The sequence below is a fragment of the Salvelinus alpinus genome, chromosome 24 (assembly GCF_045679555.1).
Source record: "Salvelinus alpinus chromosome 24, SLU_Salpinus.1, whole genome shotgun sequence".
In the NCBI taxonomy this organism is placed as follows: Eukaryota; Metazoa; Chordata; class Actinopteri; order Salmoniformes; family Salmonidae; genus Salvelinus; species Salvelinus alpinus.
In genome coordinates, this window is record NC_092109.1 from 31399808 (window position 1) to 31418247 (window position 18440).

At 42.5% G+C, this 18440-nt stretch overlaps 1 protein-coding gene across 3 annotated transcripts; it reads left to right on the forward strand.

Moving 5' to 3' along the window:
- The first annotated feature begins 6074 nt into the window (after window positions 1-6074).
- On the forward strand, window positions 6075-18016 carry LOC139552622 (palmitoyltransferase ZDHHC20-B-like). 3 transcript variants are annotated; one of them, XM_071364509.1, is made up of 13 exons: window positions 6081-6391; window positions 7355-7381; window positions 7613-7707; window positions 9422-9539; window positions 9637-9706; window positions 9854-9886; window positions 10242-10362; window positions 10613-10648; window positions 11266-11398; window positions 11524-11650; window positions 13242-13328; window positions 13427-13500; window positions 13586-18016. In XM_071364509.1, the coding sequence occupies exons 1-13, from the start codon at window positions 6274-6276 to the stop codon at window positions 13627-13629; spliced, it is 1083 nt and encodes a 360-aa protein (XP_071220610.1). In that variant the 5' UTR covers window positions 6081-6273; the 3' UTR covers window positions 13630-18016. The 3 variants fall into 3 exon arrangements, with proteins under 3 accessions (XP_071220612.1, XP_071220610.1, XP_071220611.1); XM_071364511.1 differs by lacking the exon at window positions 7613-7707 and having other exon boundaries at window positions 6075-6391; XM_071364510.1 differs by lacking the exon at window positions 10613-10648 and having other exon boundaries at window positions 6089-6391.
- Window positions 18017-18440: the final 424 nt, after the last annotated feature.

The window sequence follows — 18440 nt, forward strand, 5'->3', positions numbered from 1 at the left end:
CGATGGCACCCGTAGGTTGATGGGAGTGGTGATATGAGTGACCCGGCCTATAGACCGCCCGTCCAGTGCTCTAACATCCATGAGAGTGGAGAGAGGCTGAGAGGGGATGTTCAGCTCAGAAGCCAGGGTAGCATCCAAAACACTCTCATCGGTCCCAGAGTCAATGAGGACCCGAAAAGATTTAGACTGGTTTCCCCACAGCAGAATGGCATGGACAGGGGTGCGAGCAAGAGAAGCAGGAGTACTCACTCCTACCAGTGAGCCTGATCTCTTTAAAGGACAAGAGGACACAAAATTACCAAGAGTCCCGCAATACAGACAACTCTTTGTGTCAATCCTGTATTGCCGTTCCGCTGGAAATAGCCCAGCTCTACCTAGTTGCATAGGCTCGGGAACCGTTGACTCAGCCGTCTTCGGCGACTCTCGGGGAAGGTCAGGAAGCCTCGGGTTCTCTTGGCAACGGGATCGTCGGGGACTTCCGGGATGACTCGGATGCAAAGTGGAATCCCTGGACGTGTGAGCGAAGTCGCCCCCATCAATTCGGATGGTCAAAGCGATGAGGGAATCGAGATCCGTAGGTAACTCCCGAGCAGCAAGCCTCCTCCGAGACGCCTAGCAGGAACATATCTAACAGTGCTTCCTGGTTCCAAGCACTCTCCGCTGCCAACTTTCGAAAATCCACCACAGTCGGCCACACTACAGGAGTCCTGCCGAAGCTGAATTAGCTTCCGAGCAGCTTCTCTCCCGGAGAACGGGGTGTAAAAAACCTTCACTTATCCCACGAATCCCTCCAGACTAACGCATATGGCCGGCTGCTTCCCATACAGCAGTAGCTCACGTGAGAGCCCTCCCGGACATCCACGTGATGAGATGGATCGCTCCAAGATAGCCTGAGGGGAAAGAGGAGGGCTGAAGCTCGAAAATGAGGGCACACTGAGCTAGAAGAAACGCCCGACAGATGCTCTACTCTCCATTGAAGCGTTCCGGAGGAAGGTAAACGGTGCTCCCGAGAAGGTGGAGGGATCGATGAGACGGCGCTGCTAGCAGCTGGGTTTCTGAGCGGCTGTGGGGTTACCACCGTGGTAGGCTGCCTCCCAGACAAACTGAGGAATTGCTTCAGCAAACTGTCCAATGCCTGGTCATGGCGTTCAGCCAACTCATTAAATAGTACCCGCAAAACACCAGTCTCAACATCAACAGTGAGGAGGCGACTCCGGGATGCTGGCCTTCTAGGCAGAGTTCCTCTGTCCAGTGTCTGTGTTCTTTGCCCATCTTAATCTTTTCTTTTATTGGCAAGTCTGAGATATGGCTTTTTCTTTGCAACTCTGCCTAGAAGGCCAGCATCCCGGAGTCACCTCTTCACTGTTGACGTTGAGACTGGTGTTTTGCAGGTACTATTTAATTAAGCTGCCAGTTGAGGACTTGTGAGGCGTTTGTTTCTCAAACTAGATACTCTAATGTACTTGTCCTCTTGCTCAGTTGTGCACCAGGGCCTCTCACTCCTCTTTCTATTCTGGTTAGAGCCAGTTTGCGCAGTCCTTTGAAGGGAGTGGTACACAGCGTTGTACGAGATCTTCAGTTTCCTGGCAATTTCTTGCATGTAATAGCCTTAATTTCTCAGAACAAAAATAGACTGACGAGTTTCAGAAGAAAGTTCATGGTTTGGGCCATTTTGAGCCTCTAATCGAACCCACAAATGCTGACGCTCCAGATACTCAACTAGTCTAAAGAAGGCCAGTGTTATTGCTTCTTTAATAAGCACAACAGTTTTGCCATTGGAACACAGGAGTGATGGTTGCTGATAATGGGCCTCTGTACGCCTATGTAGATATTCCATAAAAATAATTTGCCGTTTCCAGCAACAATAGTAATTTACAACATTACAATGTCTACACTGTATTTCTGATCGATTTGATGTTATTTTAATGGACAAACAATTCTTCCAAAAACAAGGACATTTCTAGGTGACCCCAAACTTTTGAACGGTAGTGTACATATCCCAACCAGAAGCCATGGATTACAGGCAACATTCGCACTGAGCTAAAGGGTAAAGCTGCCGCTTTCAAGGAGCGGGACTCTAACCCGGAAGCTTATAAGAAATCCCGCTAAGCCCTTCGACGAACCATCAAACAGGCAACGCATCAATACAGGACTAAGATTGAATCGTACTACACTGGCTCTGACGCTCGTCAGATGTGGCAGGGCTTGCAGCTATTACAGACTACAAAGGGAAGAACAGCCGAGATCTGCCCAGTGACACGAGCCTACCAGACGAGCTAAATAACTTCTTTGCTCGCTTCGAGGCAAGTAACACTGAAACATGCATGAGAGCACCAGCTGTTCTGGATGACTGTGTGATCACGCTCTCCGTAGCCGATGTGAGTAAGACCTTTAAACAGGTCAACATTCATAAGGTCACTGGGCCAGATGGATTACCAGGATGTGTACTCCGAGCATGTGCTGACCAACTGGCAAGTGTCTTCACTGACATTTTCAACCTCTCCCTGTCTGAGTCTTTAATACCAACATGTTTCAAGCAGACCACCATAGTCCCTGTACCCAAGAACACTAAGGTAACCTGCCTAAATGACTACAGACCGGTAGCACCCACGTCTGTAGCCATGAAATGCTTCGAAAGGCTGGTCATGGCTCACATCAACACCATTATCCCAGAAACACTAGACCCACTACAATTTGCATACCAGATCCACAGATCCACAGATGATGCAATCTCTATTGCACTCCACACTTCCCTTTCCCACCTGGACAAAATGAACACCTATGTGAGAATGCTATTCATTGACTACAGCTCAGTGTTCAACACCATAGTGCCCTCAAAGCTCATCACTAAGCTAAGGACCCTGGGATTAAACACCTCCCTCTGCAACTGGATCCTGGCCTGCCCCCAGGTGGTAAGGGTAGGTAACAACACTTCCGTCACGCTGTACCTCAACACGGGGGCCCCTCAGGGGTGTGTGCTCAGTCCCTTCCTGTACTCCCTGTTCACTCATGACTGCACGGGCCAGGCACGACTCCAACCCCATCATTAAGTTTGCTGATGACACAACAGTGGTAGGCCTGATCACTGACCAATGATAAGACAGCCTATAGGGAGGAGGTCAGAGACCTGACCGTGTGGTGCAAGAATAACAACCTCTCCCTCAACGTGATCAAGACAAAGGAGATGATTGTGAACTACAGGAAAAGGAGGACCGAGCACGCCGCCATTCTCATCGATGGGGCTGTAGTGGAGCAGTTTGAGAGCTTCAAGTTCCTTAATGTCCAAATCACCAACAAACTAAGATGGCCCAAGCACACAAAGACAGTCGTGAAGAGGGCACGACAAAACCTATTCCCCCTCAGGAGACTGAAAAGATTTGGCATGGGTCCTCAGATCCTCAAAAGGCTTTACAGCTGCACCATCGAGAGCATCCTGACGGGTTGCATCACTGCCTGGTATGGCAACTGCTCGGCCTCCGACCGCAAGGCACTACAGAGCGTGGTGAGTACGGACCCAGTACATCACCGGGGCCAAGCTTCCTGCCATCCAGGACCTCTATACCAAGACTCCAGCCACCCTAGTCATAGACTGTTCTCTCTGCTACCGCACGGCAAGCGGTACTGGAGCGCCAAGTCTAGGTCCAAGAGGCTTCTAAACAGCTTCTACCCCCAAGCCATAAGACTCCTGAACAGCTAATCAAATGGCTACCCAGACTATTTACACTGCCCCCCCCCCCCCCTTCTATGCTGCTGCTACTCTCTGTTATTATCTATGCATAGTCACTTTAATAACTCTACCTACATGTACATATTACCTCAATTACCTCGACACTGGTGCCCCCGCACATTGACTATGTACCGGTACCCCCTGTATACAGCCCTGCTATTGTTATTTACTGCTGCTCTTTAATTATTTGTTATTATTATCTCTTCATTTTTCGGGGGGTATTTTCTTAAAACTGCATTGTTGGTTAAGGGCTTGTAAGTAAGCATTTCACTGTAAGGCACACCTCATTTCACTACACCTGTTGTATTCGGCGCATGTGACAAATAAAATGTGATTTGATTTGAATTGTGTATTTGTATCTGCACTCATTTTGGACCGTTAGCCTGTTGATCAATTCTGTTCAGTTGACTTTGTTTATCTGCTATATTCTCATGGTTACTTAAATAAGCTTAAGTTGGATCATGTAGGCTACGAACTAGTCTGCGGGTATCTTTTTCAATAGCACTGCTGCCCTCTGTTTCTAGGTAGGAGCACTGTACTTTGGCCAATAAAATAATATATATAATAGCTAATCTCAGCTTGAGTAAGGATGTAGGGTTTGGCCATGTGAAGTTGGGGCTAACATGTGACAAATTATAATCGTACACAAATTGACCTCAGAAGGAAACAACATTTGCATATTAAATAAAAGAAACAGTAGGTACCTGGCACAGCCTATCTCTTATCTCCAAACAAATATGGCAAGTTTGGCAACCAGGTCATAAACTCTGATACATGAGGTGAAGAATATAAAACATGTTATCCATTCTCTTGTGGTTTAGGCCAGGGGTTTTCAACTGGGGGTCCACGAAGGTACTGTAGTGGGTCCTATAAAATACATAAAATAATATAAATAATATATTTTTTTTCAGTGTTTTTTTATTTTTTATATCGCTAGCAACATACCTACAGTAGAAAAGAGGAGAATATATTCTAATGATGTCAAATTTATTTATCAACTCCTAATATTGAGCAAATTACACTCATTGGAGCCAATTACACTCACTGGAATATCTGACATAGGCCTTGAAAAAGCATCCGAGAATAGGCTACCAGTGCGGGAAGTGCCACTGGCTGCTGGTAAGCTTTCTTGACTTGGACATTGGCCTACATTGGCCTAAACAACTGCTCTTAGCGAACATGGGTTTGGAGTTACCTTTCTAGATAATACGCTATGTTAGAGTTTACACCTCCTCTTCCAATTAGAATGTGGGATCAACATAATGAAAAACTATCTTCCAAATCTATTCATTATAAAATGTTTCAAACTTTTTCTTGCTATTATCATTCACCTGATGATAAGACAAGACATTAAAAAATGAATTGATAAAGTATGATGGGGTCTCTGGGTCACCCTATGCCAGGGAGGGGCCAGGGAGGCGCTCCCTGGGCAAGGAAAGGTTGAAGACCCCTGTATTAGGCTTACAGACGTAAGATCTTAATTTGAGCTAGTTTGCTACAGCAGGGAAATCATTTTGCAACAACAGGAAATGTGAATTATTATGTGGATTATAATTAATGGACATTTTTTGTAGGGGTTGATAAATGTTTCCTTAGGGAAATCAAGTCTGACGTTTTAAAGTGGAAATTACAAACACTGAATACAAGCAGACATTGCAATACTAACTTATTAGAATCACCCACCCCCACACAATTCGCTAATTTAATAAGATTGTCAATTCACGTCCAGTCTCCATGTCCTACCAGTTCACAGCTGTACAGATGTGTCGTGAATTCATCTGATGGAGAAGAGGCGTTCATTGTTCAGTGAGAAAGGAAGAGGCGAAGCGAAAGGGTTGATGCCGCGTTCAAAACACCTGGGAACTCGGAATAATACGAGGTCAAATCATGACGTCAGTGATCTTCAGGTCGGAAAGTCTAAAAAGCTGTAAAAAGAAAGTTCCCGAGTGGAAATTCTGAGTTGGATGACTATTCGAATCGATTTTTCCCAGTCGGAGCTCGTATTTTTTTCTCCAAGTTCCCAGTTGTTTTGAACAGACCGAATTCGGAGATTTCCGAGTTCCAAGCTCCCAGTGGTTTTGAACGCGGCATTACTCTCCCCAAAATCTGTCCACGAAGTGAGGGATTCTTGTATGGAGGTCAATGAGACAGTGTCGAATTTGGTCGAGCAAAAAATGTAACTGCTAATTTTCCACGTGAGGCTTATTTGATCGTATACACGTTTCGTAATTGTAATTGTGAGGTTTACGAATGCACTATATAAGTGGACGCACGTGGCGTTTTGGCAATTTGGGAAAAAACGTCAAAATTTATATTGGAGTTGTGCGTGTTGTTCACTCGCGTATCTGCCCTCTGATTGGCTAGAATGGTCCCACCTGATATTGACTCCTCCCGTTTGCCTTCCGTCTTTGAGGACATGTATTTCCATTGTTCAGTCATTTGTTGGAGCGGCTACTCGACTATCTTGTCAATATAATAGATAATCTTCGGTTCAGTCAAAAAGCTGGAGCTTTGACGTCACACCACTATTTTCCGCAGGATTAAAGATGGCGCCGCATCATGTACTAAAGTGCTGTCAACGGAGTTTAGCTTGGATACCTGTTATTTTCATCAACCTGGTCGTTGGCTGGTCTTATTATGCATACGTCGTGGAACTCTGTATCTGTAAGTATACAATTATCGTTTTTGGATGATTAACGGGGTTTGTTTCCTCATTGAAACAAAGTTGCTTGACTGCCCAGCTGGAGGATGTGTAGGATTCGGGAAACAGTACAGAAATGTGGTGGGACGAAAACAGGTGAAACAGTGGAAACCTACTTTGTTGCGGATAGCCAATCGTGCTCATAGATAGAAGCCACTGTTCCTAGAAGGAAATAGACAGACACATTTGCAGGAATCTACACTTGCGAAGTGAGGGATTATTGTATGGAAGTGAGGGATTGTTGTATGGAGGTCAATGAGACAGTGTCGAATTTTTGTCTTGCCCATTCACCCTCATTTTTTATTTAACCTTTGTTTAACTAGGAAAGTCAGTTAAGAACAAATTCTTATTTACAATGATGGCCAATCACGGCTGGATGTGGTACAGCCTGCATTCGAACCAGGCACTGTAGTGACGCCTCTTGCACTGAGAAGCAGTGTCTTAGACCTCTGCACCACTCGGGAGCCCCTTTGACCTAAATGATTTCTTATTTTGACATTCTTCAGCCTAGGTCTCAATAAGGCTGTTATTCTGTATTGGAATATGTGCCAATAATCTTAAAAGCCATTTGATATGAGGCTACTCCTGCCTCAAATACTCTTATTCCCACACAGCTGACTCCTCATGTGAACCTCACTGTGACTAAACCTGTTTTAGCCAGTTTCTGCTGTTGATGGTACAATGACATGCATGTCAGTCAGTCAGTCAGTGGCTGTAATCAGGGGCATCCCTTCAGCAGGGCAAACAAAGCATTCTGTGATGGGTGGGTCCCCCACTGGTAGTGCCAGGCTACCGCTGGGGGGTGAGAGGAGGGGGTCTGTAGATGTGAGCATACTACTGTAGTACTGTAACTCTGCAGACGCATCAATCAGATGCCCTCTCTAAACTCCTCTTTTCTCTCTCTGTGTGTACTTTGTCTGTTTCAGTTACAATCCCAAATAATGCAGAAAAAAGTAAGTAACATTCAGAAACATTTGGTGCTTTCACAACTGATCACACACTCTATTGTATCATACCTGGTTGTATTCTGTTCTTGCTCCTCTCTCCAACAGTATCATACCTGGTTGTCTTTTGTTCTTGCTTCTCTCTCCAACAGTATCATACCTGGTTGTCTTTTGTTCTTGCTCCTCTCTCCAACAGTATCATACCTGGTTGTCTTTTGTTCTTGCTCCTCTCTCCAACAGTATCATTCCTGGTTGTCTTCCACCTGTTCTTCATCATGTTTATCTGGTCCTACTGGAAGACTATCTGCTGTAGGCCTGCCAGCCCCTCTAAAGAGGTATACAGAGTAGGGCTGACCCCATTTAGTCTACTAGTCGATAGGCTGTTAGCTGATATTTTTTTTGTAGGGCGGTGGCAAATATATATTAAAAAAAATATATGGCACACGAGACGCCTGTGTGAGTGGACTAATCCAGTGCGGATGCCGCTGGGATGGCACACCAGTATCACCAGTAGTACATTTACAGTTAATTACCATAATTTCTTATCTGCAATGTTTGTTTGGTTATGGCAATTTCTGTTTCCGGTGGAAACGTCGTAAAATAGGCCTACCCGATTACTTCTTATCCCATGCACAAATATTCTACAGCTGTGTCAGTCTGTCCGGATCTCACTAGCTCAGGATATGGCCCAGAATATTTTATACAATGTTGCAAGTTTGCTAGCTACCAAATTAATAGTTGATACAATGTTTCAAGTTCCTTACAGACAGGCCATGTGTAGCCAATGTGATTTATAGGATATTTATTTTTATCAGGATATTTTCTACCTGCGGGCTGCAATGTTTTTGTTTGTTGGCTTTTTACATATGGGCAATAGCAATAAAGTTTCTTTTAGATTTGTATCATTTTCATTTAGATAGAATATTGATTAACCACATGACATTGATTCTGAGATATATAGACTTTATTACAAATTAAAATGTGCATATGAAAATCATAACTGGCATGCAGATCAGTAGAAATGGTAGGATAACTTGGCACTCCAAATGGAAAAGGTTACTGACCGCTGGTGTAGCCTATTACCGTCTTCTTCTTCTGGTTAGGCTATCTTGATCTCTGGCTCCCGCTTGAGTCATTTGTTTCTTAATTTTTAATCACAGTGCTTAAAGCATCAGACAAGCTCAGTAGCCAACATATAGTTGATTTCATTCAAACATGGTGTGTCTATATATGGAAAAATGCATGTTTTAAAATTCAGACTGGTCGTAAGAACAGACTACTTTCGGTCAGTCAAGATTTTTACATTTACATTTACATTACATTTTAGTCATTTAGCAGACGCTCTTATCCAGAGCGACTTACAGTAGAGTGCATACATTTTATTACATTTTTACATACTGAGACAAGGATATCCATACCGGCCAAGAGCAGACGCTCTTATCCAGAGCGACTTACAGTAGAGTGCATACATTTTATGACATTTTTTACATACTGAGACAAGGATATCCCTACCGGCCAAACCCTCCCTACCGGCCAAACCCTCCCTAACCCGGACGACGCTATGACAATTGTGCGTCGCCCCACGGATCTCCCGGTTGCGGCCGGCTGCGACAGAGCCTGGGCGCGAACCCAGCCCAGCCTGGGCGCGAACCCAGAGACTCTGGTGGCGCAGCTAGCACTGCGATGCAGTGCCCTAGACCACTGCGCCACCCGGGAGACATAGTCGGAGACAGCCCTAATACACAGTGTATCTGTCTTCACCAGTAGTACTAATTCTGCCTCCCGTGAGATGCTACACCACAATGCCAGGGGAGTAGGCACTGGGCTGGGCGGTTCCCAAGGCGCTCTGTAATTACACTGTACAGCAGATGTTCACATAGGAGTGTGTGTGTGTGAGCATATGGTTGTAGTTTTGAAGTGGGGTTACTCTGTCTCAATCTCAAGTTACTTGTTTCACATTTCAACTGGGCCCTAATTTCTAGATGCATGACTACCGGTACTAACTATGCTATAACATACTTGGTGAAACTCTCTCTGTTCTCTTGTCAGTTTTGTCTGGCCAAAGTGGAGAAGGAGCAGTATGAGAAGGAGCAGCCAGACGCTCAGCAGGACATCCTGAAGAAAGCGGCCGTAGGATTGCCTGTCTACACACGCACTGGGACCGGAGGTGAGAATACAATACAGTCGACACATAGTTGGAACACACACACCTTGGATTTAAAGCTGATGATGATTGAGCAGATGTATTGGTGTGTTCTCCACAGCCGTCCGGTACTGTGACCACTGTCAGGTGATCAAACCCGACCGCTGCCACCACTGCTCCACCTGTGACATGTGAGTTCAGTTAGTTCTGTCTCTGTGGGGTTCAGATGAGATGCACCATGGGATTTTATGTGGGGTATTTTTAGATGGTTAACTCCAAAGTAATATACTATTTTCTTCTTTCCCTTGTTTTTTGTGCTCCATCTCTCTCTCTCTCAGGTGTGTACTGAAGATGGATCATCACTGTCCATGGTATGTAACACCTCAGTCCGTTCTTGTAATTTAGATGCTTAGCAGCAGTACACTCCTTTTGTGTGTGAAGTTCTTTGTTTATACTGACTTGATAGTGATTGGATCAGTGGAGAGTTTAATCCTCTCCATTCTACTGCGTCAGCATATTTGATCTGTCTGACCTTTTTACTTGATGAAGTCACTGTTTGGTCTAGTACAGTAATGGAAAAGGGATTACTCAGCTCTCAAACAGATAATTCTGTAGACTTTGTGTCATCACTTTATTTGATAGAGAATAGAGATAACTAGTGGAGAAGGCAGCAGGAGCCACGTTGACTGATTAATTTACCCCTCTCTCCCTCTGTTTCTTGCTCAGGGTGAATAACTGTGTTGGATTTTCGAACTACAAGTTCTTTGTCTTGTTTCTGGCCTACTCCATGCTGTATTGTGTGTTTATCGCTGCTACTGTCCTGCAGTATTTCATCAAATTCTGGACAGTAAGTACTACTAAGTAATACTCTAGCTGCCTTTCATTTCTTCCCTAGCCAGAGCTTAGTGGTTGAGTGTAAACACTGACACTGTAAGATCCCTGATCGCATGTTCCAATTAGCCAATACCCAAATCCTCTACATAATCCACCTCAAATTTGAGCAGTCTGCATGTCAGATTTATTTTTATATCTAATCGCTGTAAAATAGTTGCACACATTTCTCCACTAACAATCTGTCTCTAATACTTTGCCTAAAGCATTGCCGAAGGAGATCTGTTGGGGATTGTCCTCAGGTAAAATGCAAGATTGTCACCATCTGATCGTCATGGTTAGTTAAAAAGTAAGGTTGCACTTCTTTGAATAGCCTATTGCCACTAATGGCAAGTCACAACAAGGTAAGCTAGAGAAGCTCCACCCATAATGGCATTCACAAGCCTTCTGTCTCTGATGTACAAGTTGCTGTTGAGGGATTCTCTTCAGTATGTGTCAAACACTGTTGTCTTGCAGCATAAGCTGTTGTCTGTTCCTCCTTGAGTGTTAAGACTGGGCTTCTGTCCTTGTCTGTGTTGTATGCTGCCTTGCTTGTGACAATGAATGCCCACTGTCATCTTGGCCAACTGAGTTGGACAGGATTGGTTGTTTAGCATGTCTTATTTTGCATATTGAATTCACAGACAACCAAACGTTTGTACTGTATGTAGTATCTTCTGGAGCCATTCACTGAACAGTCATGTAGGCTCAGATTCTGCTTCTCCAGAATGAGGAGGTCACCCATTGTCATTTACAACTGACTGATCCTGTGTGTCTGTGCACATCCTGTGTGTCTGTGCAGAAGGTGAACATTACTACTGTATGGTTCTGTTGAAAAGTATGACATCACTAACGGCTCTCCTCTCTCTTTCCTCTCAAGAATCAGCTGCCCGACACTCACGCCAAATTCCACGTGTTGTTTCTGTTTTTTGTGGCGGCAATGTTCTTCATCAGCATCCTGTCGCTTTTCAGCTACCATCTCTGGCTTGTGGGAAAGAACAGGACCACCATAGGTAGCTGCCATGCCTCACCATGCTGTAACACAGAACATCTCATCCAGTATTGTCTTGATTGATTGTTGACAACTTTTTATCATTGTTTGTCATAATATAAGTTTATGTATTGGTTTTTATTTCAGAGGCTTTCAGGGCTCCTGTCTTCAGAAATGGCCCAGACAAAAATGGCTTCTCTCTGGGCTTCAGTAGGAATGTGGTGGAGGTGTTTGGAGACCAGAAGAAGTACTGGATGTTTCCCATCTACACCAGGTGAAAACACCAAGTCTGCTATCTACCTATTCTGTTGGCGCTTTAGAATCGTTTTTTTAAGTGGACCACAAAACATTTCAAATACTTAGGATGCTTAATAAGTGACAAATATATACAGATAACTTGATCCCATCACTCACCAATATGAAAGCAGACCTAATTAAATGGAACAATCTTCACAGAAATCTTAGCGGTAGAATTAACCTTTTCAGAATGGAATGGCTCCCAAAGTATAGTTATTCTCGGTAATACCAATTACCGCACCGAAGTATACTTGGTCATAACAGACTGTATATGGGCAAATAAAACTCATAGAATAAAAAGGAAAATTTTACATCTTCCTATGTCTAAGTGTTGGTTTGAACCTTCCTGACTTGGAATTGTATAAACTCGCCTCCCAAGGCTTTTGCTTGCGACATATAGTTAAATGCATTCAAGAGGAACAATGGGTACATTTTGAAGATGCACATGTTCACCCCAGAATCTTTTTACGTGTCTATTTTCAAAGGAAAAAGCTAAGAACATTAACAACTTCATAGTTAAGAACAATATGGACATTTTTTTACGTATTCTACAAAAACATATATGACCTCCTAAAAACACAAGCCTATGGAACAGTCCTTGGATAGCTTTTCAGAATTCACCAATAAATTGGTCCACATGTAAATCTAAAGTCATAGAAACACAAATATTTCCATGACAGCATTACAAAGCAATTTTGGATTGACTAATGTAGATATTTTAAAATGCATGCAACTTAAAACGTATCACAATGTCTATTTGATCTTTTGGACATCAGAGCAATCTTGAGGGAATCCTATTTGAGTCAGAACAGGATGTTCATATGATAGCTAAGATATACAAGCCTATCCAACTGACAAAAACTATTGGAACTAAAACTTAAAAATAACTGATATTGGCACAAGATGGAGGGAATGTTGGAACATAACTAACGAAATGACAGTTAACGAAAATGTATGCTTAATCCAGTATAAACTAATGTATCAAATTTATTATACAAGAGACACAATTCACAAATTCTACAGCACACCTGCAGAGTCATGTCTTAAGTGTAAAACTAACAATTAGTCAATAATCCAATGCCTTCTGGGATTGTTATAAAGTCCAAAAGTTAGGGGCGGATTGAGAAAGTTGGCTGTCAGAAGTATTACAGTGTAAATGTACTTTTAATCCATCTGTCTGCTTATCCAGACATGGCATATGAGGGTGCAGTGAGATACCCAATGGGTTGGATGATACTTTTCTCGTCAGTCATTTTGAAAAAACGTATACTTAACCTGGAAATAAACCAATCCTCCGTTGTTAACACAATGGAAAGTTCAAGTGCTTTATTATCTGAATGTTGAAAGTGAGTGGGCGACGGAGAGAAACAAAAGGGTGCAGTTTGAGGCCATGTGGCAGAGTGAAGGGCTCTGGAAATGCAGGTGTGATGTTATTTGTATGCATTGTGTTGTTTAATAAAAGTTTTAATCTAATTATTTTAGTAATTAGAAACTTAGTACAGGGTTTAAATACCAAATGTCCCCCCCCCCCCCCCCGTTCTCTCTCTCCTCTCCTTTCTCTCCGTTAGTCATGGTGATGGACACAGTTTTGCCACCCGGTTGCTGACCTTAGATCCTGAGCAAATAGCTGTGGGCCTCCAGATCAACGGCAAAAGGTTATTTATGGTTTCTCGGGTTGATTTATTTAATTCCTGATTCAGTAAAATGATCTCACCTAATTCATTAAATTAATCTCTGCCTTGTCCTCCAACAGCTCTGAAGATGGTCTGGCAAGCCCCAAGCACGTCATTGGTAACAACATTAACCACATTGAGGGCCATCAGTATGGTATGTAGATTCCCCATAGATATCCTGTAATGTTAAGTAGCCATGTGTCTGTGTGCTGCCTGACCCTAGAACCCTTGTGTTTCAGACGTAGCCCAGACGGTAACTGTGACAATGGAGCGTGAATCATAGACAGGTAAGTCTATGGATGAGTTCCGCTGAAGTGCGTGTGTTTCCTGCAGACCTTAGAGTGGAAACTGATAACCACCAGGTGGCTCAAATGGCCAGTTTAGATGTCTGCCAGGAGACAACTGAGCCATTAACTGTGATGCCTTACAACCAGCAGCATCATTGTCTCTACAGAAACCAGCCTTTTATCACATGCAGTACCCCTACTACCATGAACAAAATGTCTAGTAACCGCTCTCGTATAGCCGTCATCTTTTCTATTGTCGTTCTTATGACCACCAAACAGCATCCCTGTTACCATGGACAAACCCTGGACTGTCATGGACACATCTGTCAGCAGAGCTTTCATCAGCTTTCAGTTTCCATCCTCACCAAACACATGCAGACGCGTTGTCTTTGTTGCTAACCAAAGACGCACAACAATATTTTTTTGGTAACTATTATTAATTTCTGGAACTGCTCTGTTATTCAAGCCAAAAAAAGAATACTCTTTGCACTAGGTCAGATAAGTGCAGGAAAATAATTGCTTTACAGTTATACGCCTCCGTCAAATCAGTATTCACTTGCTTTATTGGAAAAAATGAAGAGTTCACTGTGTCTTAGAACAGAAAATGTGTTAGTGGTTTTGATTTGATTAAGCCCAGGGGATACCATGTTGTGTCTTTTGGCCCTGAAGGTCATGAGCACTACTGTCTCAGTTGATTGTAGCGTGTGTGTACTGTATGCACTTTAAACTTGAAACATGTGACGGGTGCTAAGCATATCCATTGATTTCAATAGGACAGTAGGTTTATATGAACCACGGCTTTGTAGGACCCTATGCCTCTCCCAAAATCCTCTCCTGCTCTGTATCATCGTAACTTAAATGTGCATTGTGCCTTCAGTACAGTATGGAAGAACAAAGGTATAGTACAGTGCCATAGTTGACCTTAGCATGGTGTAATAACTTTATAATTTAGAGAGATGGAAATGGAACCCGGAGAGCATTTATGTTTACAATTTTACGGGCCAAATCCTAACTCATGTTTTGCAAAATTCCGTGCATCAGTGATGATATACACTGTGTACACAAAACATTAGGAAAACCTTTCCTAATATTGAGTTGCACCCCCTTTTGCCCTCAGAACAGCCTCAATTTGTCAGGGCATGGACTACAAGGTTTTGAAAGCTTTCCACAGGGATACTGGCCCAATTTGACTCCCAATGCTTCCCACAGTTGTGTCAAGTTGGCTGGATGTCCTTTGGTTGATGGACCATTCTTGATACACATGGAAAACTGTTGTGTGAAACCCAGCAGCGTTGCAGTTCTTGACACACTCAACCTGGCACCTACTACCATACCCTGTTCAAAGGCTCTTAAATATTTTGTCTTGCCCATTCACACTCGGAATGGCAGACATACAGTGGGGCAAAAAAGTATTTAGTCAGCCACCAATTGTGCAAGTTCTCCCACTTAAAAAGATTTTCATCATAGGTACACTTCAACTATGACAGACAAAATGAGAGAAAGAAAATCACATTGTAGGATTTTTAATGAATATATTTGCAAATTATGGTGGAAAATAAGTATTTGGTCACCTACAAACAAGCAAGATTTCTGGCTCTCACAGACCTGTAACTTCTTCTTTATAAGGCTCATCTGTCCTCTACTCGTTACCTGTATTAATGGCACCTGTTTGAACTTGTTATCAGTATAAAAGACACCTGTCCACAACCTCAAACAGTCACACTCCAAACTCCACTATGGCCAAGACCAAAGAGCTGTCAAAGGACTCCAGAAACAAAATTGTAGACCTGCACCAGGCTGGCAAGACTGAATCTGCAATAGGTAAGCAGCTTGGTTTGAAGAAATCAACTGTGGTAGCAATTATTAGGAAATGGAAGACATACAAGACCACTGATAATCTCCCTCGATCTGGGGCTCCACGCAAGATCTCACCCCGTGGGGTCAAAATGATCACAAGAACGGTGAGCAAAAATCCCAGAACCACACGGGGGGACCTAGTGAATGACCTGCAGAGAGCTGGGACCAAAGTAACAAAGCCTACCATCAGTAACACACTACGCCGCCAGGGACTCAAATCCTGCAGTGCCAGACGTGTCCCCCTGCTTAAGCCAGTACATGTCCAGGCCCGTCTGAAGTTTGCTAGAGAGCATTTGGATGATCCAGAAGAAGATTGGGAGAATGTCATATGGTCAGATGAAACCAAAATAGAACTTTTTGGTAAAAACTCAACTCGTCGTGTTTGGAGGACAAAGAATGCTGAGTTGCATCCAAAGAACACCATACCTACTGTGAAGCATGGGGGTGGAAACCTCATGCTTTGGGGCTGTTTTTCTGCAAAGGGACCAGGACGACTGATCCCTGTAAAGGAAAGAATGAATGGGGCCATGTATCGTGAGATTTTGAGTGAAAACCTCCTTCCATCAGCAAGGGCATTGAAGATGAAACGTGGCTGGGTCTTTCAGCATGACAATGATCCCAAACACACCGCCCGGGCAACGAAGGAGTGGCTTCGTAAGAAGCATTTCAAGGTCCTGGAGTGGCCTAGCCAGTCTCCAGATCTCAACCCCATAGAAAATCTTTGGAGGGAGTTGAAAGTCCGTGTTGCCCAGCAACAGCCCCAAAACATCACTGCTCTAGAGGAGATCTGCATGGAGGAATGGGCCAAAATACCAGCAACAGTGTGTGAACCTTGTGAAGACTTACAGAAAATGTTTGACCTTTGTCATTGCCAACAAAGGGTATATAACAAAGTATTGAGAAACTTTTGTTATTGACCAAATACTTATTTTCCACCATAATTTGCAAATAAATTCATTAAAAATCCTACAATGTGATTTTCTGGATTTTTTTCTCACATTTTGTCTGTCATAGTTGAAGTGTACCTATGATGAAAATTACAGGCCTCTCATCTTTTTAAGTGGGAGAACTTGCACAATTGGTGGCTGACTAAATACTTTTTTGCCCCACTGTACATAATCCATGGCTCAAGGCTTAAAAATTATTCTTTAACCTGTCTCCTCCTCTTCATCTATACTCATTGAAGTGGATTTAACAGGTGACCAAGAAGGGATCATAGCTTTCACCTGGATTTACCTGGTCAGTCTCATGTTCCTAATGTTTTGTACACTTGGTGTATGTGACAAGGTAGATTTTGTTTATCAAGAATTTGGTTGTGAGTCAACACATTGTTTTTTCAGAGGTGTATAATTCATTAACATTGGACAGCATTGTTATTCCATTAAGTATTTATTTCCAAGGTTTCTTTTAAGTTGCAGTTTTTCCATTGTTTATTTTTGCTATTGTCTGCATTGCCATATGTTATTTTCAGATATGTAGCATTTTTTAAACTGAGTTTATGAAGATTAAGGTATCTGTGAAGTCATCACTTTTGTTGGCGAGAGGGGACTTCGACACATTTCACAGGAAAGTGAGATTAATTGTTTGATGTCAGAGTTCTATCTTTGAGAATAAGGAATAGCTATTTGTGTTCACTTTATGCAAAACACACTCCTTCAATTCCTGACTTCTCAATCTGATGAATGGCATACATATGGAGAAAAACGGAAGGCTTTGAACAAAATGTTTTTTAAAGCACATTTTACATCACAAATGCTGCTTTCTTTGATTTATTATTATAGCTGTTTTCTTATTTGATTGTTTTGTCGTGGACGATGTACAATGTTGAGCATATACATAAATATGTAATGTACTGAACCAGATTTGTTAATACCAGTAGACCAGTTTCCATGTGTAGTAGTCCCTGGGAAAGTTACTGTTCTGCTGTAGTAAATCATGCCAGGATGCTCATAGACCACCAAGAGGAGGCTAGAGCTGGGCATCAACCTCTCAATGGACACTTTATTATTATTATTTTTTTAAAATTCAGTATATTTGTGATCGGGTTTCTCAATTTCCAACTGACTATGATCCATGTGGTTTTTAGGAGAGTTGTTTGGAATTTGCAAGCTGTTTGTTTACTGGATGCATATATGTTGGTATAACACCCTATTGTGGAGGAATATAGAGTGAGAGCATTGTGACTAACCAGAAATCCTAACTTTCTCATTTTAAAATGAATGCCATAGAGAAGTATTTTGTGCTACATTGTATATTCACAAAATCTGTTGATGGTAAATCATGGACCAATTTCCTGTTAAAATAAATAATATCTTATTTTTTTATTGAATCTGTTTTGCATGTTAAGTATTTTCTCACTATTTGTACTACCCTGTCAGCCAGTTTTGGTTGTTCATGTTTTTTTTAATATACTCTAAATGTGGAAATAGTTTGCACAAAGTTCAATAATTTTTTTAAATGTTATTTTGTAGATAAATACACTGTATTAATGTGTACATTTTAACAATAAAAACTGTTTTGAGTGCATTCATGCTTAGAAACAATGTTGGTTGCCTAGATAGTCCCATTACAACAAGGGTAGGGCCTGCTAAATGTTGGACACAGTCTGATTAACATTTTAGTTAGACCACTTTATATGGTGAGCGCAATGTGCCAAAATAAGTCACTGTCATGTCATAAGTCACTTGGCAAATCTTCAGCAAACGTGAGGGCAAGGTTTAGCAATATAAGACTATTCACACATATCGTGGGGTCAACGAACGAGGTGTCAGTGACAGATGCAGGGAAAATCACAGCATTCACTGTTACACATTTTTATGAAAAAAAAATATTTCACCTTTATTTAACCAGGTAGGCTAGTTGAGAACAAAATCTCATTTACAACTGCGACCTGGCCAAGATAAAGCAAAGCAGTGCGACACATACAACAGCACAGAGTTACACATGGAAT

Bases quoted from the DNA above. Each gene is read 5' to 3' on its own strand.
- LOC139552622 (XM_071364509.1), top strand. From the start codon at position 6,274: ATGGCGCCGCATCATGTACTAAAGTGCTGTCAACGGAGTTTAGCTTGG. The intron at 11,651-13,241 runs GTGAAAACACCA...TCTCTCCGTTAG, and splicing joins ATGTTTCCCATCTACACCAG to TCATGGTGATGGACACAGTT. The intron at 13,501-13,585 runs GTATGTAGATTC...CTTGTGTTTCAG, and splicing joins CATTGAGGGCCATCAGTATG to ACGTAGCCCAGACGGTAACT.